The sequence below is a fragment of the Anabas testudineus genome, chromosome 19 (assembly GCF_900324465.2).
Source record: "Anabas testudineus chromosome 19, fAnaTes1.2, whole genome shotgun sequence".
Taxonomy (NCBI): domain Eukaryota; kingdom Metazoa; phylum Chordata; class Actinopteri; order Anabantiformes; family Anabantidae; genus Anabas; species Anabas testudineus.
The window spans coordinates 13,497,367-13,519,359 of record NC_046628.1 but is presented as its reverse complement, the minus strand read 5'-3'; the positions used below and the strand labels follow the sequence as shown (position 1 = coordinate 13,519,359).

General features: G+C 40.7%; 2 protein-coding genes across 8 annotated transcripts; one reads left to right on the top strand and one right to left on the bottom strand.

Annotated features, from left to right (window-relative positions):
• Nucleotides 1-819: 819 nt before the first annotated feature.
• rnf157 (ring finger protein 157) lies at nucleotides 820-21,991 on the bottom strand. Of its 5 annotated transcripts, XM_026350762.1 has the most exons (20): nucleotides 16,219-17,188; nucleotides 14,062-14,180; nucleotides 11,631-11,719; nucleotides 11,056-11,205; nucleotides 10,654-10,771; nucleotides 10,495-10,561; nucleotides 10,354-10,397; nucleotides 9,868-9,915; nucleotides 9,628-9,699; nucleotides 9,319-9,478; nucleotides 8,721-8,833; nucleotides 8,376-8,605; nucleotides 7,972-8,074; nucleotides 7,732-7,840; nucleotides 6,533-6,726; nucleotides 6,383-6,445; nucleotides 6,235-6,283; nucleotides 4,605-4,715; nucleotides 3,444-3,478; nucleotides 2,679-2,800 (listed from the first exon to the last, which is right to left on the bottom strand). In XM_026350762.1, the coding sequence occupies exons 1-19, from the start codon at nucleotides 16,304-16,306 to the stop codon at nucleotides 3,444-3,446; spliced, it is 1,962 nt and encodes a 653-aa protein (XP_026206547.1). In that variant the 5' UTR covers nucleotides 16,307-17,188; the 3' UTR covers nucleotides 2,679-2,800. The 5 variants fall into 5 exon arrangements, with proteins under 5 accessions (XP_026206548.1, XP_026206545.1, XP_026206546.1 ...); XM_026350763.1 differs by lacking the exons at nucleotides 3,444-3,478; nucleotides 16,219-17,188 and adding an exon at nucleotides 21,911-21,991 and having other exon boundaries at nucleotides 820-2,800; XM_026350760.1 differs by lacking the exon at nucleotides 3,444-3,478 and having other exon boundaries at nucleotides 820-2,800.
• Nucleotides 17,323-20,717, top strand: srsf2a (serine and arginine rich splicing factor 2a). 3 transcript variants are annotated; one of them, XR_003298268.1, is made up of 4 exons: nucleotides 17,324-17,851; nucleotides 18,326-18,698; nucleotides 19,602-19,694; nucleotides 20,252-20,717. XR_003298268.1 is itself a non-coding variant. In XM_026350770.1 (3 exons), the coding sequence occupies exons 1-2, from the start codon at nucleotides 17,496-17,498 to the stop codon at nucleotides 18,672-18,674; spliced, it is 705 nt and encodes a 234-aa protein (XP_026206555.1). In that variant the 5' UTR covers nucleotides 17,323-17,495; the 3' UTR covers nucleotides 18,675-18,698; nucleotides 19,032-20,717. The 3 variants fall into 3 exon arrangements, 2 of the variants coding, with proteins under 2 accessions (XP_026206555.1, XP_026206556.1); XM_026350770.1 differs by having other exon boundaries at nucleotides 17,323-17,851; nucleotides 19,032-20,717; XM_026350771.1 differs by having other exon boundaries at nucleotides 17,326-17,830; nucleotides 18,326-20,717.
• Nucleotides 21,992-21,993: the final 2 nt, after the last annotated feature.

The following is a 21,993-nucleotide window of genomic DNA, read 5'->3' as shown; positions in this document are numbered from 1 at the left end:
CATTATGGACATTGTTTCCATTAAAGCCCACTCACTCTCAATACATTCACTGTCATCTCCTGAGTATGAAAGCTGATTTATTATTTATGTAAAACATTTCTTTTTTACAGTAAGCCACTTCAATGATGACCTTTTAATTCACTTTTTTCCAACTCTTGCTTTAATTGCAAATCCCTTTTCCACAAAAGTTTTATTAATGCCCGTAAATCGCTGAAATGAAATTGAAACAGCGGCAAAATAAAAATAAAACCTTTATACCATTATCATGTTAATTTATAATAAAAAAGTAATTTTTATTCTTAAATAATTTTAATTAAGGGCTTTAGACTGTGTAGCTTGTATGCAGATTGAAGATGGAAAATGGAAAATATAAAGTATATATGAAACTAAAGAAATTGTTTTGTTTTGGAACTGTTATTGGTTGTTGTGTATTTATGTCGGTGTTGGATCTTTCCTGGTGGTGGTTTCCTTTCTGTCTGTCTGTTTTGAGAACAACTGTAATGAGGCAAAACAATTTCCCGCTGGGATTAATAAAGTTTTTTGAATCTTGAATCTTGAAATACATTTTCAGCAAAATGCAATGCAATCCATGGGAAAGGTGGCTGTTTTGACCCATGAGAATTTACTCAAATATGTGGTTACATATATACAATTCTGCTGGGAATATGTTGCATACCAGTGTTTGAAAAATTATTTTAACTGTGAGGAGCTCTGTTTTTTTGTTCAGACACACAAAGCTAAACACAACCCTGCACTGATGAATGAATCATTCCTATTTTAACAGACAGCAAACAACTCAGAGACCAATAAGTTGCAAAAACTTTATTGTCTGTTTGATGTTATCTTTTACATTTTCACTCATATCTCTAGAAAAGTGGGGTCCTGCGGATTCTGTGAACCATTCCTTTGATATTACACTGTCTTTGTGTACACATTCAGACTGTGATCACATCACTGTTTGCAGTTTGGTTATAATAGTGCAGCAGTCTTGACCTCGATATTTCGGGCCAAGGGAACAGAGTGCCTGGAACCGTTTTTGTAACACTACAGAAGGATATGGTACCGCTTTATATGTGTGCAGTGATCCATCATCAAGTATTCTACAGGTGGGTGCAGGCTGGCCTAGACTAACATGCTTACTCTACTAGCGCCTCATGCACCGCAACGTGTGTTGTCTAGGAGACAGCTAATAGTGCATTAAAATGATGATATTGTCCCTTTTTAGTTAGTTGTGAGCACGCATATGTGCAAGTTTGTAAACCTTTACAAATGTTTCACATATTTTCATCCACATTCTAATAAACAACACAGTGTTTTGCAACAAAATAAAACACAGAAACAGAGAACAGCAACAATAGGTGAGTTATAAATCACCAAAACAACTAAAAGCTTCACAAATGAATAGAAAAGGGCTCGTTGGGATGATAATAACAGGGAATACGAGGATTAAGAAAATGCCAGCTAACCACAGTGTGGTCTAAATCTCAGGTTAATATTTTCAAATTCACTGTACGTTGTTATAATTAAAATAAAAAATAACAATTAAAGACACTGAAATGTCTGAAATTGAATACAACAGGCCAGTGCAAACATAGATTCACACATTGTTTAGACTGTAAATGAGTGTCCTCCTGCTGCACAAAAGGAGGAGATGCAGCTTTGGCATCTTTATTGCTTGGTGGACTTCCAGTTGCACTACAATAACACTGGCATGCTAACATGGAGCTGCAGAAGGACAGGATGGCATAATGGGTGTGGGTGTTTAGAGAACCAGTTCACAAAAAAAAAAAGTTCACTTTGTGTTCAATTCCAGTTAAAGTGACGATTTAGATGTCACGTACATTCTCCTTCTTTAGGCTCCACATTTAATCTAGACGATTTTTTTTTCCCAGTCCATTTCTGTTCATTTAGGCTGCTCGTTCGCCCCCTTACATGTCCAACTGTTTCTGGTTTCACATTCAATAGAGGTTGTCGTATTTGAAAAACATGGCGGGAATGAGAGGAAAAGATCAGCAGGAGCTGAAAGCTGCATGCGAAGTCGAGACGAAAGCTCCCTGATACGAGGAGAGTCGGCACGTTTAGTCCAGTAGGGTAAACTAGTCCAGGATGTGCTGACTTTGATGTAGTGTCTGACCACTTATTTAATGTACAGTTTGGAACAGAGAAGAAGAAGTACATTAGTAATAAATCCGATTGCCGATCACAGTAGCCCCTGACTGTTTGGGTGGTTGCAGAGGAGAGGAAAAGAAGGGAAAGGAAAGCAGCATGTGTTTTTTTTTTAATATAGTGTCACAATACACAGCTCTCATTAGACGTATAGTTAATAAATAATAATGTAGCAGTAGGCTTATCATTCCCACAACAAATTAGATCACAGAGAAAAAAAAATCAAGGAAACTCCTGTAAGATAAAAGTGCACATACGACGGAGGTGCTGTTCGTTCCTCCTTCCTCCACTTTCCACTCAAAAAGAGTTTCAGCGCCAGCAACAACAATCAATTCAGGAAATGTTTAGAAAGGTGAGGATGGGTTTCCTTGTTCAGCAAGGACAGTATCCAGCGACACAGCGCTATGGCAGGGTACAATAAGCTGACTCTGGATGTAAAAGGTTCAGTTTGTGTGTGTTTGTGTGTGTGTGTTTGTTTCAATGTGTTACACAATGAGTGGTCCACAATGGGCATGTTTAGGACTCTGGCTGTCCCTGTCCTCTTCTCCCGGCTCCTCCAGGTTGATATTGCTGTTGGAGGTGTGGTGGGGAAGGGGCTCTAAAACAGGCCTGTAGCCCCCAAGGTACATCAGACCTGAATGAGACAAGTACACACAGAGGGGAAGGACCGTTATGCAGAGAGCAACACAGAGATAACACAGTTGCACCTCAGCAGTGTAAATTCATGTCCAAATCAACAGCCACAAGATAACCGAGAACTATCTCCATTATTTCCATGTGTAATGTGTTAGATGGTAGTGTAGGATATTACGAGACCTTTGACAGAAAAACTCCTGATGTGTAAATAGGATTCTCTCAATCTGAGCATCAGTAGCCAAACAATCATATGCTCCCTGAGTCCCACTCAAAGATGTTAAAAGTTAACTTTCAGAGAACAAAATGAATTATTAATAGTTTTAGGTCTGGACAAGGGCAACGTGAATAATGGATAACATCTAAATAGAACACTCCCAATGCGCATATATATATATATATATATATATATATATATATATATATATATATATATATATATATATATATATATATCGTGCATATGTCTGGAAAAGAGTTTAATTGTGCAGACTCTTACTTTCTATATCATATTTATATATAACAATCCCTGAATCATGCTGATCAGCTAAAATGAGTGATTAACCAAAGACAGATTTGTTATGCTGCATATATAAGTAGGACACAGCAAACGGATGTCTCCTATCTAACCTTTAACTCCATACCTAGTCCTCAATGTGCACTGGGCATGACTCCTCATCTGTCCATCCGAAAGAAGGCGAAAGAAGGAAAAGAAACAGAGGATATCAAGAGAGAGGAGGAAGAAAAAGAAGGAAAAGGTCCAGGGACACGATAGGTGAAGAATGAGAGGGAAAAAACGAAAGAAAGAGAGATAATAGAACACTTTTACGACACAAAGAGAAAACATGTCACAACACCCACCATAAAACACCAAAGAGATGATGTAGGTTCAAACTACTGAAGGAAGATCAGGGTTCAGGTGGCTGAAAGCTTTGAGAATGATGCAGAGCTAAAGGATGTGAAGCAAGTTCAAAGCCAGGATTACTAAACCTTATAAGTTATAAGCTAAATAAACCTTCTGTCTTCACATCAGTGATTTACAGGTACATTATAAATGTTAAAAAAAAACCTGTTATACCTAAGGTATTGTGGGTTCCTGTGTGTTAGTACTAAAACAATGATATAATGAATGTGGGTTTAGATCTATTTTAAGGATGCTATACAGAAACAACATAACTGAGTAAAAAGTGGTAGTGAGAAGAACAAACATAATAAATAATAATAACCTCAAATTAAGAATGAAATAGACACCTTTAGCTCTTTTCACAGATACAAGTAAGAAGCAGGGAAGAGGATTAGCAGAGAATGGGGCAAGATGGAGGGGTTTAAGGATGAGTAGCAAATGTTTGGCAAAGCGGCTTGGAGCTGGCAGACGCTGAACATGAACTTCAACTCTGAGATGGACCCGATTCTTTCCCTCCTCCACATTCACACAAAACATAAAGTACAGCATGCAGAAAGTACTCGTCAGAGACCCAACAAAGATGCACTCTCACATACACATCCATACACCAGGGCTTTAGCTAACAGGGAGAGGAGGGAGACCGTGCACAGCTAACTGGTACTGAATAAGAAATGAAGCACTACAACACCAAAGGGTGGGAATGAAGAGAACAAGGACACCTCTAAATCACTAGCTGCTACTACATGTTTGAATCTTTCTAGCTCTACTGTACATTGGTATGTTAGCATGGCTAGCTAATGTGTCCATTATTCTTCTGACTTCTTTCCTCTCCTCCCTCATCTCCCCTCACACCCTCCGTCCTCAGCTCTCATTGGTCCATGTTCTAGAGGTTGCCACTCACCGGCGAATCGGCTGTCGGGAGCCTGCTCATTATCCAACCCCAAAGAGGGCGTGTCACAGAGGGCGACGCCCTGATTGTTATTGGCCAACTCTGGACACCTGGTCCGCCCACCTGCAAGCGAGGGCAAAGGTCAAACAAGAGCAGCCAGGCACAGCAGGGGAGGGAAGTGGGACAGGCGGAGTGAGGGAGTGAGGTAGGGAGAGGAGGAGTGTCGTCAGAGGTGGAGGTGTGAGGTTGGCCATGCTGAAACAGCATTAACAAAATAAGAAATGATAAAAATATCTGTGAGTCTTGAATAACATGATGTTTTCCTGTAAGATCATTCCTCACTGTTGTTAGCAAAGCACCTAACTTTTTATATTTTTTAGCTGGTAGGATGTTTGCTGATGTTTTACATGACACGCTAGAGCAAATTATCTTTAGATGATGGTGTATATTTTGTCATTACTTGAGTAAGCTGACAAATGAGACAAAAATATAAACAGAAACTTTATGGATTAGCATCAAGCCTATCCTAATATTGACAATGAATAAATACTGACATGATTAAAATGTGCAAGCCTCATGCCTGTGGAGAGCATGTGTGTACATGATAGGCAGCTCAGCACAAAGACACAGACAGGGGCACATACAGAAGGTGTCCGGCAGCATCAGTGCAAATGCACACGTACGTGCGTGCAAACATACATCCTACAGTGCGTGAGCATATTCACAGTTTGTCAGGCACAGGTCCACTAGTCTCCTAAAGAGCTGAAAAGTCATTCAGTAACTTACATGTACTTAGAGATTGTTTCAGTCTAGCCCAAGGTGTCAGAACTCAAACACACACACACACACACAGGGAGTCCTATCTACGATAACACTTTCTTCTGCGCTCTCTCCCTCTCTCTCTCACACACCCACAAACGCACACAGGCATGCACATAAACAGCATTGAGTAGCAGTGCGGATGGCCGAGCTTTGTGCGCAAAAACATGTCAATGGCACACAACAAACACACAGACTGTACACACTAACATTCATATTCAAGTCTAAATCAAGCAAATGCAAGACATAAGCCTGGTGTGCAGGAGAACCTTGTATAAACCACACAGCAATCCAGTTTTTTAAAAGGATGCTCCAATCGATATTATATTCAGTATGAAATAGGCTGTCGTTAGGATGAGATTTGAGTGTTTGACTATAATAGGATCAGAAGTGGACTGAGAAAACATTTTATATGATTATTATGTACGTATATTCAGAGCATCCTTAATTTACAGGTTTTAGTCAGGATTTCATTCCAATACTTACTTGAGTTAATCTTAAAAGCGCAGCCGTCACTGCCAAAGTAAAAAAATGTTCTAGTGCACACATGCTGTATGAGAAGCCATTCACTCCAGTGCAGATCCTGCTTGTTGTGGTGGTTTCAGCCATTATCACATGCATTTTGAAATGGACTGCCCCATCTAAAGGACAATATCTGACATAGGACCCCTTCCCTTTACTTTGAAATAGTTGTCATTACGCAGCCATGATTCAGAAACATTAAATGACAGCAATATCATTTGCACAACGAATATTTCTATCACAAGAGCAACAAATGCAAAGGGGAGTGATAGGTAGGGGTGGCATGGTCAACCATAGTTACCTTTCCCATTAGACGGGGAGGAGCAGTCCTCTTCTGTGACATCGTTTCCCTTAAAAAAAGACAAAAAAGGTTGAAACCTTATAAAACACATTATTTATTAAAGCATTAATCACATTCTGTTCTACAAACATTACTGTATTACTGTTACCTCTAAGTCCTGCTCCTCTACAGCAACTGAATAGTTTTGTTCCTTCGGCTCCTTAGAAAACCCCTGAACGAAAAAGACAGACAAACTCAGACTGTCCAATGAAGAAGTAACACATTTATGTTAAATTGCAGGATATTTATCTATGTTCACCCCATCCTGATGCAACGGTTCTTGGCTTTCTATGGGGGCCTCGCCTTCCACATCATCTCCTCCAGGCTCGCCATCGGCTCCGGCCAGGTAGGACCCTGACATGGAGGACATGGTGTCAGTGCTGATGTGGGAGTGCTGCGAGTGGGATGAGGCCATGGACATCACTGACTGGGCCAGGCTGCTGCTCACTGGGTCTGGCAGACAGACAGAAACATACATCATGGTCAGGCTCAGGGATCTGAGTTTTTTTGTCCTTTGGCTCTAGGGGCAATTTTCACCATCTTGTAAAAAAAAAACCCTAAACCAATAGCAAAAAACTCAGATATCGTACATTCAGTAGGGTCATATAGCCATATATAATATTGTCATATGGAAAGAATTTCTAGAACAGTAATAGAACCTTTTCAAGGAATACACTTTTAGATGAGTTAGATGAAAGGGCTGACACCAGGTTTGTGCACCAAGTATAGTGCTACCAATGGGAGATGATTAGCCTAGCTTAGCATAAAGACTTTATCCAGATTTACCCCAAACCTCAGTCAGCAACACAAGATGAAGGGCCTGGCCACAGTGTTGGCTTTGTAGAAGAGGACAAACATGTTTAAAGTTACTATTCCACTGAGCCTTTCAGTCCAGCTGTAATAATAGTCCTCTCTTTCTATTTTACTCAGAAAGGCTGTCTAAGAGATTTTCCCATAAAACATGCTGAGGTGATACAAGTTACAATGTTAAACTGTTCCATGCTGCCCCTAGAGCTCTTTGCTTTCAGTTTTGCTCTTGTTAGATTTCTGAGATACTAAGCATCACATAAAAATGTTAATTGCTAAATCAACACAACTGATGCTTAATCTTAGATTAATTTAATAAAGACAGAGGCAGTAGTGGTGGAAACAAATAGTTTACAAATTGACAAAAACTCATAACTTGCTTGAATGAGGACTGATGGTCAAATTATTACTGGTTGTGAGGTTTTGTTTTTTTCCTTTATCCTGGTCACATAATGATACATTTTTAACAATGCAGTGGGAAGATTTGTGCAATGTGAGGACAATTCGCCCAGTGTGTGAAGTTTAAGACTTAAGTGTAACATCAAATTAGAGTTCAGCATGTACTTAGCTGTGATGGATAAGGTTCGAGTTAGAAGTCTGTCAGTGAGCGTCCTCCCAGATATAAAAAGACAAATGTATGTTTGTGTGTACCTTCAGGGGAGGCGATGGTGGAAGAGAGAGGCGTTCCTGTACAGGAAGACTGGTCGATGGCTCCAGATGAGGAGAGAGTCAGGTTCTCACTGTCTGGAGTCGCTCCAGACTACAAGACAACAAGACAACAAAACCAGCAGCACATGATCCCTCATACAAAAACACAAACTAACATGTACACACCCACAATCCTTGGAGCTATGTGACATTTAACTGAACTAAGGTGTACTTCTCACACACCTCCTGCTGGTCCACGGTGTGTTTATGGCGACAGGGGTCTGATTCACTACAAGACTTCTCATCCTCCTCCTCAGGAAGCACAGAGGAATTCTGGGAAAGTGACCTGAAATAAACAACACAGACTAGCTTCAGACCAAAATAACAGGGTTGGCTCTGATGTATACATAAGGAAACACTCAAATAAAATACATGATAATATATGTTATTATATATATATATATATATATAATAGCAAGAACAATGCAATTATGATGAGAAGCATTGTAAGATCTTCTCTGCACGTTATGTTATTTGTTATTTATATGTTATTGTGTTATTTGGTTTATCTATCTTCAGTAACAAATACTAACTGAAGCTAAAGCTGAACTAAAGCTTACAAGCTGGGAAAGGCCTGACAGACTTACTTTGAACCACTCTTCTTGAGTTTAAGTCCCTGACTAGAGTTGGAGTGGTCTAGAGGAGAGAGGGAGCGTGCAGGTGCAGGATGAGGTTCACTGCTGTATGGGGGCAGCGCTCCAGAGACATGACTGGGACCAGAGGGGAGAGCAGGAGGAGCTGCTGAGGTGTTGAGGGGTCCGTTCAATGCCTCCAAGAGAGACACTGCTTCATAGCCTGGAGGGATGTGTTCTGATGTCTGCATACAAAATGACAACAACATTGGGGATGTGAGATGACTGGGGCTGATAGTGCTGACATTTATATATATATATATATATATATTTTTTTTTTTTTTTTTTCTGCTGTCTCACCGAGTGTTCCTCTGAGTCTGAGGTCTGTGAAGTGATGACAGGGTTAAAGCTGGTAGGTGACAGAGGACTGAGTTTCTTCCTCATGGCTCGGATCTGCAGCAGAGCTCTGAACGCTGTAAGAAAAACAATGTCATAGTAAAAAAGATTTAAACATCATCTTTGTGTGTCCATTAAAATCATCGATTTCACACTTGCTTTTCCCAGATGTAAAATTTCAGACCCAGTTCCCTCTGCGTCAGTGGTCAGTCAGCAGTAATAGAACACCTGCAGTGGCTATTGTTTTACAATTACATTCCCTCATTCCATAGCTTGAGCATCTATAAAACTCAAAATACATATTGCATGGGGGCAAATGTGCAACTTTCATCTGAGATGGTTTTCATCCATTTTATAAATGCAAAACATCAGTAATTCTACTGCTTAGCACCTTAAAATCTCTCTGAGTCGACAAATAAATCATATATGTCTTTTTAGTCCAGGTTATTATAGACTAACTTTCTTAGCTTTCCTTAGTTCTAATTATTTTCATAATAGTTCAGCTACCACTTTTCAAACAATGGGTGTCTTATTTTGGCTAGAAAGTCTGTCAAAAACTCACGCAGTCTGCAGATGGGGCAGCAGTTGGCCTGGTAGCGAAGCGTGTCTGCACAGGCATTGCAGAGACACAGGTGTCTGCACGGCAGGATGAGTGTGTCTCGCACGTCCGACAAACACACCACACACTCTGCACTGTTGTCACTGATCTCATCGTCAGCAACCTGGAGACAAAGAAACATTTAAGTCATTGGGAGAAAGAGAATTGTTAAGTCACAGAGTCAAGCTACAAAGACAAATTTGATTTATTTCACTACACACACATCACATCACTTCTAATGCACTCAAAGAATCTCTACTGTCTGATCTTTACCTTTGATTCTTGGCTGTTGTATTTGTTCTCTATCCCATAGATCTCCTGCAGCAGATAACTCACTCCATCCACCTGGGGAAAAAGGAAGATGTTGAAGAATAAAAGGAGCAGGTCTCATGGGCCAGGAGTAATTTTGAAGAAGGAAAAAAAGCCTCAGTGTATATTTGTCTTGTAAAAGCCTTAAAATGTTACACAAAAGGAGGAAGAAAGAGAAGAGAGGAGAAAGTCAGGTGTATTCACCACTTGTTTCTGCTTCAGAGGCTTCACGCAGTAGCTCCCATCCATGTGCTGGAAAAAAAGCAACAGTGCATGGTTATGTAATTTTCATTTTCCTCTTTCCACTCAACCCAACCGGTCAAAACAGATGGTCGCCCACCCTAAGCTGGAAGTTTCTTCCTCTAAAGGGAGCTTGACGCTCTCTACTGTCGCCTAGTGGTTGCTCAAGTGAGGTTGTTGTTTTCTATATGATTCTGTATACAGTTATATTTTAGGTCTTGACCCTTAAACACTGTAAAGTGCTTTGAGATGACTTCTGCTGTGATTTGGCGCTACACATATAAAATTTAATTAAATTGAACTGATCTCACATGAACAGTAGTTTGTCTCTGTTTTGTCCCAATTTCATACACACACTCAAACCATCAATTGTCTAGTTAAAGATTCTATATAAGAGAATATTGCTACAAACATAAAGTTCCTCACTGGCTTTGACACTGACTTTCTTACCTTTTCAAATGTAGCCAGCAGGATGTGAGAATGTCCCAAATGTTCTGCACAGATTAAAGACAGCAGACATGTTTTTGCTTAGAACTCTTCAGCTCTAGTTTCCCACCATACCACCACTGTGATAAACAAACAGACACTCACCTTCTCCCTCATCAACCACAGCCTGCACCACCATGGGGAAAATCTCCTTATCCATATCAAACAGCAGCTGAGGAGAAATCAGGGAGAGAAGATAAATGCATCTGTATAAACTAGTTTCATACTCTATGAGGCTCACAGAAACATGTTACTAAGGCTTACCTCGTCGTCTGCCCACTCGCTAAGGTTAACGGTGTGAGAGGGTAAACAGAACTGCTGGCAAACTCCCCTCTTGAAGTGCACTGTCTCTGACTGCAGAGAGCTGTCCTGGGGCAAATAACTGCAGGAAAAAAAGATAAACTCAATCTATGCAGAAAACTGCACGACACATGATATGGCTACACAAATTAGTCAGCTGATCAGGATCAGTTTGACATGTGAGGGATTTATAAGGTCGTTACAGCGTGTGTTTTAGTTTCTTTAAAACGTGGCAGTTATTAGTGGTAAATACTTTTTCTGTCAGTCTTATTTAATTCTATGTTTCTATTTTACTAGAACTGATGTGTAAAACTTGTGAAGCTTCCCTGTTCTGTTTTTTTAATCAGAAAACTTATTTACACTTACACTGGCACGCCATTGTGAAACTCCTCTATGGCCTGGTAGTAGATTGTGATGGCCACTTGTGTATCTGCATCGAATATAAACTCGACATTGTAGCAGGCTCTGTTTTTTCCCGCTGCTTCATCACCTGGTAGCTTCAGGTCCTCACTGCACCTATGGTTGGCAGGGAAACAAGAAGAAGGCAGAAAAGGAGGGGTACAAGTACAAGGGAGAAGGTGTCAAGTAAGGAACAGAAATGCTAACAGGATACAAAACACATTTGCAATTTCTGAGTCATGGAGAAAGTGTATTTACTGTTAGAAGCCATGTAATAATCATAATTAAAACAATAATTAACATCTATTTTTTGTTTGACTGTCATGTTTTCAGTTTGAGTTTTTATTTTTTCTAACACTTCATTGTGTTGTATATTTATGAGGACGTCTGAAGAAGATAAAAGTTTGAATTGCAGGAAAAAAACTTTGTATGGTTTTATGTTGTGGTGGCTTGTAACCTAAAAATAGCTGAGTGGACATAAATTTAGACAACAACAGGATAATGAGGGTTACGCATGTGTTCGGGTGGATAGAGATGCATACCGCACAAGCCGCAGTGTGTCCTTACGGATGTTTATAAGGCTTCTTAACGTCTTCACTGGTTCCTGAGGTGGAGGAGCAGCGTATGGGAACTGAAAACAAAAAGAAGACAGCAAATTATAGATGTTAAATACATGTTATGTGACTGAAGAGTAGTAGTATTCAGCTGCGCTAAACTGCAGTGACATTCCCCACTTTACCAGAGGTTACACAATGATTGTGGCTGCTCCTGGTTCAACCCTAACACAAACGTGTTGTCAGCACCAGTTTGATCCGTGCTGACAAGTGCTGAGCCAGAGCAAAAAAATCTGCTCAGACTGTGTCTTTCCAGGGACGAAGCTGACACTTCTGACACTGTTTGGCAAATTTCTGCACACACAGAGACCACAGGAGTGTAGAGCAGTCGCGGGTCAAACTGTGTCTACCTTTATTTCAAGAACCACAGGAATCTGATGAGATAAAGTTTGAAATAAGACTTTATGCTTTTTCATTGTTTTCTCCTGTGACCAACTCTACCTTTAGAGCTAAAAACCAACAGTAGAAATCTAACCATAACCTTAAATTTAAACCCAATTGGTGGTTCATATCTCAGCTGTTGTGCATTTAAGGCCATAATTTGCTGAGTGTGCATAGGGGAAGAGTCACAGTTGTTTTAGGCTCTCCAGAGGAGAAACATGCAGGATGTGGTTAGATAGACCTCCACACTACAACTTCTCAACTGTGTGTGTGGATAAGGGTGTTTGTGTGGCAGTGAATGGGACCATATTCAGTACTATTACACATCTGGGCTCAGCAGAAATCACGCCTGTAAACCAACACACGGACTAACAGATTCTGAAAGAAGCCATTCATTGGAGACTAACGGGCAACAGTGTAGGTCTTAGAAATCATGAAATATCAGCGAAACCCTGAGTATGTCATTGCTCATGCTCAGATCAAAATAAAAAGGTTAGACTGTTTTTTCTTCTCAAATACATTAAGTATTACTCTATGATATGACAAGTCCATTTTCATTATACATACAATACAATCTATTATATAGACAAGCTTATGAAAGTAGAGTTCTTCCAAAAACACAATTATTAAAAAAAGACTATTAGCTATACAGTATACTGTATACTATACTTTGTTTATGTACTATACTGTGAGATAAATGCTAACAAGCTTACAATTAGCAAGTATAATGTTTACCCTGTTCACTGTATACCATATTATTCTATACTATTCTAAGTATATGATATTTGCCATAGTAAACTTTTTTAACCCAACAACAATCATACTTAAACACTATACTAACAGTGTCCTTGTCATACCCAATTAAACTTTGCAAACAGAAAACCATTGAAAACCAAATTTAATCACACTTAGCCTAAAATGCTGATTTTTTTAGAAGAGTTAGAGGAAAAGGTCATGGGATGACCAGTGTCAACATGATTCATCCTCACGGCAAACCATTTAATAACTGTTATCTCAGTGGTGGAGTGACAGAGCAGCGTAGCCACCCCAGCAGCCTCTACACCAGCATAGCTAAAAAGTCCAATTTGGATTTCCCTGTGCCTCAGGGAGGAGTATCTGAAAATCCCTAAATATAGCCTCATCCATTATCATATTTGTAGAGTGGTGCAGGAGAACGAGAACACAACAACTGAGGTCGGGTTTATGATTCCACAGCACCATCTGCTTAGAAACCACCAAACATTATATAATGCTGGTAAAGCTTCAGACACACATACAAGAAGAAAACATGCCATCACCAGCTGAATACTGTGCCCACGGGAGGATTATAAAACACCCACATCATCGGGAGAAAAACTGCACTCCTAATTTTAGCCCCAGTCTAGACAGAAACAGCAGTGGAACTGAGATTAGCTCAGAGAGAGATGGCTTCAATTAGTCAAATAATTTAACTCCCTCCAAGCCTTTCGGCCTGTATCAAATTCCCTCTCTCCTCTCCGGATGTGAGCTCCTTTGATCTGCAGCTCTTATTAGGTTGACCTTCAGGTTCATGATTAGGTTGAATGAAACCTCCTGAGGAACCGTCTCTTATCAGCCGCTCTGCACGGAGAGCAAGCAGACGGTCATTTCACTTTTAATTAGTTTGAGAGGATGAAACGCCAAAATTAATTTCAATCAGTAACAGTCTGACAGCCGGTTAATTGCCACCTGCAGGTGTCAAGTCTGCTGAAATGGATTCCCTTCTGTTTAATGACAAAGAAACAGCTAAACCTTTCAATGCTGAAGCAGTCACCCAAACCAAATAACTGCTGTTCTTGCTTCTCAGTTGTGAGGAATCGCAAAACTTGTGGACACAAACTTGATCTACTGAGGACTATCGTGTAGTAAACGCAAAAGCTCCAGAACATTTTCTCGGTGTATCCATGGTATTGTTTTTAACACATGATCAGGCATTTAGCTAGTGCGTGAGAATACGTACCGCTACAGGTCTGGTCCCCAGGAAGTTAAGGTCTGTGTTTTCTCCGAATAGGTAACCTTCTGGATGGGTGGAATCAAACTTCTCTCCCCCCATGATAAAATGACTGGCGAAGTAACTCCCTGCACAAATAAAGAATCATTTTTAAACTTAAGTAATTCAAAACACATCAACTGAGGTCACATGACTGTTAATAAATAACAAAATCTTCTTAGAAATTACTCAAAGAATAAGGAAGATTGCTGCACTATACGAAAAAAAACTTTGATAGTACAATTTATTTGCCTGTCTACTGACCCTTAAATCTCTGTCCTTGGCTGTCATAATACGATATTATGAGAAAATAGGATTTAAGGACATATAAGAGATGAAAAGACTGACTAAAACTGTGATTTTTTTGAAGTGTGATATATGTTCTTTTGTCAGATGCAAATACAACCCATCCGGCACCTCACTGGCATAAAACATTAAAACATGTCTTTAATATTTGAACAGGGGTTACAGAGCTTTATCTTCAAATTATTGAGTAAAGTGGCAGGAATGACTATAAATTAGATGGAAATGTACAGTGCTTCTTTTCTAATTTTAAGCAGACGTTGAACAGGATGGGCAACAGTATAGAAACTACCTGCAGTTCGTCCACCTGTTTACAGAGACTTTAGGTTGATGACAGCAACACAAAACAGACATTCTGCTTTTAAATTACAGGGTGGGCTACCATTATAAGACTGTAATAGTCGCTTACAGTCTTTAAATACATGCTGGACAATGATGTTTCTACAGGGAGGATACCTATTCTGGCATCTCTGATGTGAATCAGATTTCTTTCACACTTATTAATCCAGGAGGGGACAAAGGCTTTGGATGCTCTGACATTAAGGTCATTCACGTGGCAGAAGAAACCATAACACCACAAAACATGAACTAAAAAAAGCTCCAATGACGAAGCTCTTCCTCTCGCTCTCTACCTCTCTCACTGCTCATCACTTTATTATTATTTACAGCAGGTGGGAGCAGCGAGCTGGGCCGAGGCTTTGTCACCAGATCCCACAGACAGGAACTGGGGCTGACAGATTGGTTTCACCAGCAGCCATTGCCACCACCTCTCCTTCTCCTTCAGGCTGCAGCCAGGGCTGTTATATCACAAATTCAAGCAACTAATTCACCTCGCTGTGGGGAGACGGTGGTAATGGTGGCCACCAGTCAACATTTGATTTTCTTTACTTTGATCTTCTCTTCAGTAACTAATCTAAAAATCTATTTAATTCATTTCTGTCACTACTATTGGATTACTACTAAACCCTGGTGGAGGACAACAGCGCTAGAACCAGAATTTGCCACAATATCAAAGCAAATTCAAATAATAGTAGTAATAATATTAGTAATAGATCAGTTTAAAATAAAAAAAGTCACTCAAATCCATCAGCTTGTGTTGTCTTAGACCAAACAGCAGTACAAGAACTTTGCTTTAATGATAGAAAATATGAATATTTTTTTAAATAAATAATCTAATTTATATAACAAAAATACGAAAATGTAATTTTTACAGCTCTAATGTGATGATTTGCTGCTGTAGCTTGTCTTACATCACTTTCTGTTGAATATATTTTGGATTTAAACTGTTACAGTCTAATAAAATAAGCAACATGAAGGCATCACCTTGGACTCTAAAACAGATTTTTTTTGTTTTGTTTTTTCTATGATATTAATAGATAGACAGTGATTATGCCATGAACACAATGCAAACTCTCTACTTTAGTTATAAATGTCCAAGTAGAAGAATAAATCTGTTTGTCTGATCAGGTGAGAGTGAGCAGAAAATACTATATGCACCTGACAATACAACAATGCTGCAGTCCTAGAAATACATGCATTACTAAATTTATAGGATGTTCCATGTGAATTTGTTAAGGGGAAAAAATACACTTGCAAAGGTTCAGGAGAATCAGGTACGGATCCTCCCTCTCTCCACAGGTAGCTCTCCACATTAAAGCCTGAAGTGCCCTGCAGGCCTGTCAGCAGCCATTGCATGATGGTGATGTCTAGGCTACTTTTATTCGCCTTTAAGCCTTTAAAGCATAAAATAAATCGCCTGCATGCAGCTTGGGAGCATGTAGGAGCCACACACCCATCAGTCTGACCTGTTGTGGGGTGACTTACCAGATTTCGGTGGATAACGATACACTGAATTGGACGGGATGTCCACTTCTTCCACGCCTATGTTCTGTCTGCTTGTTAAAGCCCCCATTTCCAGCCAAATTGAGCCCACACGGGTGAACGGGCATAACACTTCAGGTTGGCTTTGTCCGCGGTGCCTCCTTATTCCCTATCATTAAATCCAGTTGGTGCTGTCCTGTCCATTTCTGTCCAAGCCCCGCCGTGAATGTGACCGTCCCGGGGATTAGTAGTTGTTCTCTGGGTGCTTATCCCTCCCTGGTCGACAGTGCGGCTCGTTTTTTAGACAGAAAACACTCGTTATTTGCGGTGAAGCGGTTTCATGGTGCACCGCAGCCGCGCAGTCCCCCTAAAGCCAAATCTCCGTGCCCGCCTGGCTTCACTTCACTTCACGGGCGACTATTGGTCCTATTGTGGCCGTCGACATCTCCCGGCCCCGCCGCTAGATCCGCGTCTCCCCGGTGCTCGTCGTTGTTGGATCCTGTCAGAGAGGTCTGTGGCTCCCCATGACGTCAGCCAGGCACAAATCCGGACTGTGGTTTTTGCGCAGTCCTCTTCTAGTGCCGACCAACCCGCTTCACAACGTGACCTTCCTACGGTAAATGAGCGAGCAGTGCCGACTGCAGTGCAGGGAGGACGCCTCCGAGCCGAGTCAGTTTCCTCCCCCTGGACGTGGGTGCACACACACGGGGCAGCCCAACATTTTAGCTAACATCCAAAGAATTATAACAACACCAAGGTTGCTAGGTGAAGCCTTCAAGGCAACGAGTAGGGCGACAGAAAACGTTAGAGTTCACAATCAAACGCTACAAAACACCGAGTTGTTAAATAAAACACAACCGTAGACTCGCGATAAATGACGAATAATGTGTTTTTGTTCATTAGTTGAAACAAAGACAGAATAACGGTTCTGTCCAACGTGCCGTGAAGCAACTCCCCGCCGACAGAGGGCGCTGTAATGGCGGCGCACGGACAGAGCAGCGAACGGTTGGTGTAGCGGAAGTCGAACAGTGAACCAGCCAATCAGAGGAGGCCAACATGAGCGCAAAGAAAGGGGAAAAGGAAGCGTTTCTGCCGCCATTTCACGTGAAAGCAGCGCGGTAGGAGCGTCGTCCAGGGCGAAGCCGTTACGAAAGCCGCTAGAAATCGAATTTAAGACGCTAGCCGGGTAGTTCTAACTTAAAGGTAACCGTTTTATTAAACGGTACGATCCACCGGGTTTCGTCTTAAGTGGCTTGTTCTGTTGCTTATAGCCGAAGAAAATGAGCTACGGCAGGCCGCCGCCAGACGTGGAGGGGATGACCTCCCTCAAAGTGGACAACCTCACTTACCGAACTTCGCCAGAGACCCTGCGTCGTGTTTTCGAGAAGTACGGCCGGGTGGGAGATGTCTATATCCCCCGGGATAGGTACACGAAGGAGAGCCGAGGCTTCGCCTTTGTGCGGTTTCTCGACAAGCGCGACGCTGAAGACGCCATGGACGCTATGGACGGCGCGCTCCTCGATGGGCGGGAGCTCCGAGTGCAGATGGCCCGCTACGGACGACCGCCGGACTCCATGTATAGCCGAAGAGGTGCTCCGCCACGCAGATATGGAGGGTACGGACGCAGAAGCAGGAGGTAATCCTGGCTTGGTTGTGCATAGCTAGTTTACATTGGTGTCTTGGACACCATGTGCGAGTCTTACACATTGGAGCACATGGTGTCCATTAAGATACTGAACAAAAGTAGCACGTTTGCTAAAGTTCAGCTAAATATACTTTTAGACTAGTTTTCCATCATAATTGCACAAACCGTAGCCAGATTGCTTTGTTTCAACTTAACAAGTTAACTTCAACAGATTTTATTTTAATAATTGTTAAACTTTAGATTTTTAGCAATGAGGAAAAAACCAACATTAATTAAAAGTGAACTTTTTTTGATAATTGCTTAACTGGTAATCAGTTGCAAGTATAGTTGTTGGTTAGACTCATTTCCTAACTATTAGACCTCTAGCAGTTCTTTAATAAGATGTTTCAGTTTTGTATGGTGACAGTTAGTTGTCAGCTTGTGTTATTTTCATTTGTCATTTTGATTATTTTTCTGTAATTACAGCCGTTCTGCCAGCCCTCGACGTCGCAGACGCAGCCGCAGTCGCTCCAGGAGCAGAAGCCGTTCCCGATCCAGGAGCCGCCATCACTATAGTCGCTCCAGGTCCCGCTCCTACTCCAGATCCAGATCAAGGTCCAGGTCGAAGTCCAAGTCAAAGTCCAAGTCCCGAACCCCCAGGCGAAGCAAGTCAAAGTCTCCCTCGAGGTCTCGCTCCCGCTCCAGGTCCAAGTCAAGGAGTCGAACCCCGCCTTCCAACAGAGGGTCTAAATCCAAGTCCAGATCCAAGTCAAGGTCCAGGTCCAAATCCAAGAGTAGGCCTAAGTCGCCAGAGGACAACGGAGCAGAGTCTTAATCCAAACTTGGACGGAATATGACGGTATTCAGGGGAAAGGGTGGATTAATACAAATCTTGTTACGTAGTAGATTATGGTTATCACTGGGGTTTTCTGAGGTCTTGATGCTTCATTAGTCAGTTGCAAAGAAGCAACAGTCTGAATGTTATTAGAAATTGAAATTTGTGTATGCTTTACCTTGCTTGTATGGTCATGCAAGTTAAAGTTCACACAGATAACAGGAGATTTGGCTTTGAGTGATCTGCCACAGCACATACTTCAAATTGGGTTGATGTGTTTATGGGTGGGAGGGATGGTTGGGACGTGGGGTGCTTCACTCAAAACGTTCACCTAAATGTGGAATTCTTTCCTCCAAGCTGCGGAGTCCTGTTTGCAAAGAGTGGAGGAGGAGATGGGGGTGTGGCAGTATGAGAGCAGTTAGTGTGTGACCCGCCCATGTGACCTGCCTGTTGCTGAGAGCGATGGCAGTTGCTAAGGAGCAGGTCACCGAGGCAGCGGTGGTTGCTATGGAGCAGGTCGTCATGGCGGTGGTTCGGGCTGTCAGTTGGTGTATGAGGTGGTGTGGTGAGGTACGTTCACAGGGATCACAGGCAGATGCGCTGAGCACTGTTCCCACCCGTGCCTGTGGTTTCCTCAGCCTCTCACAAAGGGAATGGACCCCGAGGTTTGTTTTTCAAATATGCCCGAGTGTAACAATTAGTTTTTTGGATTGTGGGACAAAGAAAGGTTTGTAAACAATTGCCTAAATTACTAGAAATGTTAGGTATACTACAAAAACAAAATTGATATCCAATAAATCCAGTTTGATAACTTTTAGTATCATCGAAAAAGATCAGAGCAGTACTGTATTTGTATATCCAGGGCAGCTACAGGAGGTAGTCTTTTTTTGTTTCGTTTTGTCAACTCTGTTCTGTTTTTCCTTCCAGATCTCGGATGATTGAGCCTTTGCTGAGGACATCAGGAAGAGTCTCACATTGAACAAGTGGACTCCCCTATTACCACTGAATGCAGACTGAAAGGTTATTGGAACTTGGTCTAAATTTTTTAAATGTTTCATTTGATATAATTTACCTAAACAAATGTTGGTGTCACCATTGTTTGAAAGGTTGACCACATGGAAAGAGATTTGTAAGGTGTTCTTTTTCTCTTTTTTGTTCCTCTTTTCTTTCATTACAATTTGATTTGAATTTGTTGTTTTTGTTTTGTTTTTTTAAATTTTCATTGAATTTGTACTTGTAATTCTGTTTTGAATTAAAGTAAACTTCGTTTAATCGGATTCGTTGTTTAATACTCTTTCCAGATTGACATGGAAACATTTTATTTACAGTTCATGTTGAAAGAGTCATGTTGGACATCCAAAGTTTTTACAGCTATGTTATATCACTCTCATTGGAAACCTTGCTTACTGTACAGTGACAAAAGCTAAACATTAAAAAAATTTGCAGTGCCACTTAATTTGTGACTTCCTAATCCGGCAGCATAGCATTTTCTTTTCTGTCAAATCTTTTTTTCTGTCTGGTTAAAGTTGCTTTCCTATGACTCTAACCCTCTTTCTTGTGTATCTTTTGTGCACTAGGCGCAGTTGTGTAGCAGTTGAGTAATGCTGGTTAGCTGTTAAGATGCGGTGCAGTGCGGTGGTGACATGGTGTGGCGTGTTGCGGTGCTGAGTGCCCGGCGCTGTTCCGGGGCTCGACCCTCCGCTGCCGTTTGCCGGTTTGTAAGCTCACAGGTGTGGCAGATCATCCATCCTCTCCTGTCTTGTGACCTGTCCTTCTCTCAATGTGCTATACAGGTTCTCTCCTCCTTCCGTTCCTCTATATTCTCCCTCCTCTCCTTTTTCTCCCTCTGTGGTTATCCACTATTGAAAACTGGTTTTGCTCGCTTTATGAAATTGGGTCCAGTGTGACTCCTAGAGAAGGGTTTAAAGGGCAGTTCTGGCTGCTTAATGAATATTTTTTTTTGTTTTGCATTCCTCTGTGAACCTCTCACATGTCTTGTTAATTGCTTCAGGTGAATGCTAATAAACATCTTTGTTGTAAATACGTTGCCTGTGTGGACTATGTCATGTCGATCATATTTTCTCCATATACGTTGTAAATAATTTTTAGAATTCTGTTTGCATAGCATTTTGTACTTGCTGCATAGTAAGCAATTGTGTGTGTGTTTAAGTTGAATTAAAACTTATTTTTAGTTAATGAACTTTAAAAATTAAAAACTTGACTGAAGATGCTACCTTTTAGATTTAAAAAAATCTATAGGGAGCAAGTGATTTAAATACAGCCACAGTATGTCATTGATGCCAAAAAAGAAACATCTACATTACCTTATAGTATGAAGTGCTATTAAATTATAAGATGGAAAAAAAAAAAAGAAACAATATTTCTACCCTTTTACTATATTAGTTCATATTTACATAATTGCAAACTCAGCATGGTTGGCTCCCTTTAATATGGGGCATAAATAAGTTGTGAACCCTTGTTAGTGTGTATTTTATGTGTTAATGTGTAAATGTAAGTATTAGGTGTCACAATCTCTGCTAATTCCAAGCTGTGCGGCCTTGATGTTTGCTCTGGACGTTCATAAATCCATTACTTAGCTACCACCTCCTCCCTAAGATCTTAATAACATAGTTAAATGGTTAAACTTCACCAAATCACACTGAAATATTTAAAGCATAAGGAATGTATTAACTTGGGAAATCTTCCGGTAAGTTGTGATTTATACATACAAAGCAAAATATTTGTTTCCTTGTCACTACACAACAAAATAGTTAAACAGCTAAATGAGTTAACCACTTAGAAGCATTTGTAGCTTTAGCCTTAGCTAAAGTTTAGCACAATAAGCTAGCATAAGACAGCTTTCTGTTAGCTGAAATGTTAGCTGCTTTGTCTTCTTTTTGTCTACACAGATGTTACTTGAAAAGAAATTAATTTTGCATTAATGCTAAATATTTAACAATCTTCTTATTTTAACCATATTCCATTTGGTCAGTTACAGTAGCTGCTGCTAGCCTACATTTAGCAGTTAGCTTAGTGGATACATTTGAGCTAATGCTAGTTCGTGTGTTTTTTTTATGTTTAATTAGCATTGAATTAACCATTTGTGTTGATTATTAACTTAAGGAATTGATGTGTTCAACAATTATTCTAAGTCCGACTGCTGTGCTCTTTTAATACTTCAAGTGGTTGGTAATCAAATGACAATATGAATAAGGTATCAGGAACCTAATGCTAACCATTGTGCTCTTCTTGTCGTCATTATATCCCCGTGTTGACTGATTGGAAGGTGAGTGCTCAGGTGACAAACACCTTTCCCGTG

Coding starts and splice junctions, on each gene's coding strand:
- srsf2a (XM_026350770.1), top strand. CDS start 17,496: ATGAGCTACGGCAGGCCGCCGCCAGACGTGGAGGGGATGACCTCCCTC. Junction 17,852..18,325: donor TACGGACGCAGAAGCAGGAG/GTAATCCTGGCT, acceptor CTGTAATTACAG/CCGTTCTGCCAGCCCTCGAC.
- rnf157 (XM_026350760.1), bottom strand. CDS start 16,306: ATGGGGGCTTTAACAAGCAGACAGAACATAGGCGTGGAAGAAGTGGAC. Junction 10,562..10,653: donor GCGAGTGGGCAGACGACGAG/GTAAGCCTTAGT, acceptor ATTTCTCCTCAG/CTGCTGTTTGATATGGATAA. Junction 10,398..10,494: donor TGTGGTTGATGAGGGAGAAG/GTGAGTGTCTGT, acceptor TAATCTGTGCAG/AACATTTGGGACATTCTCAC.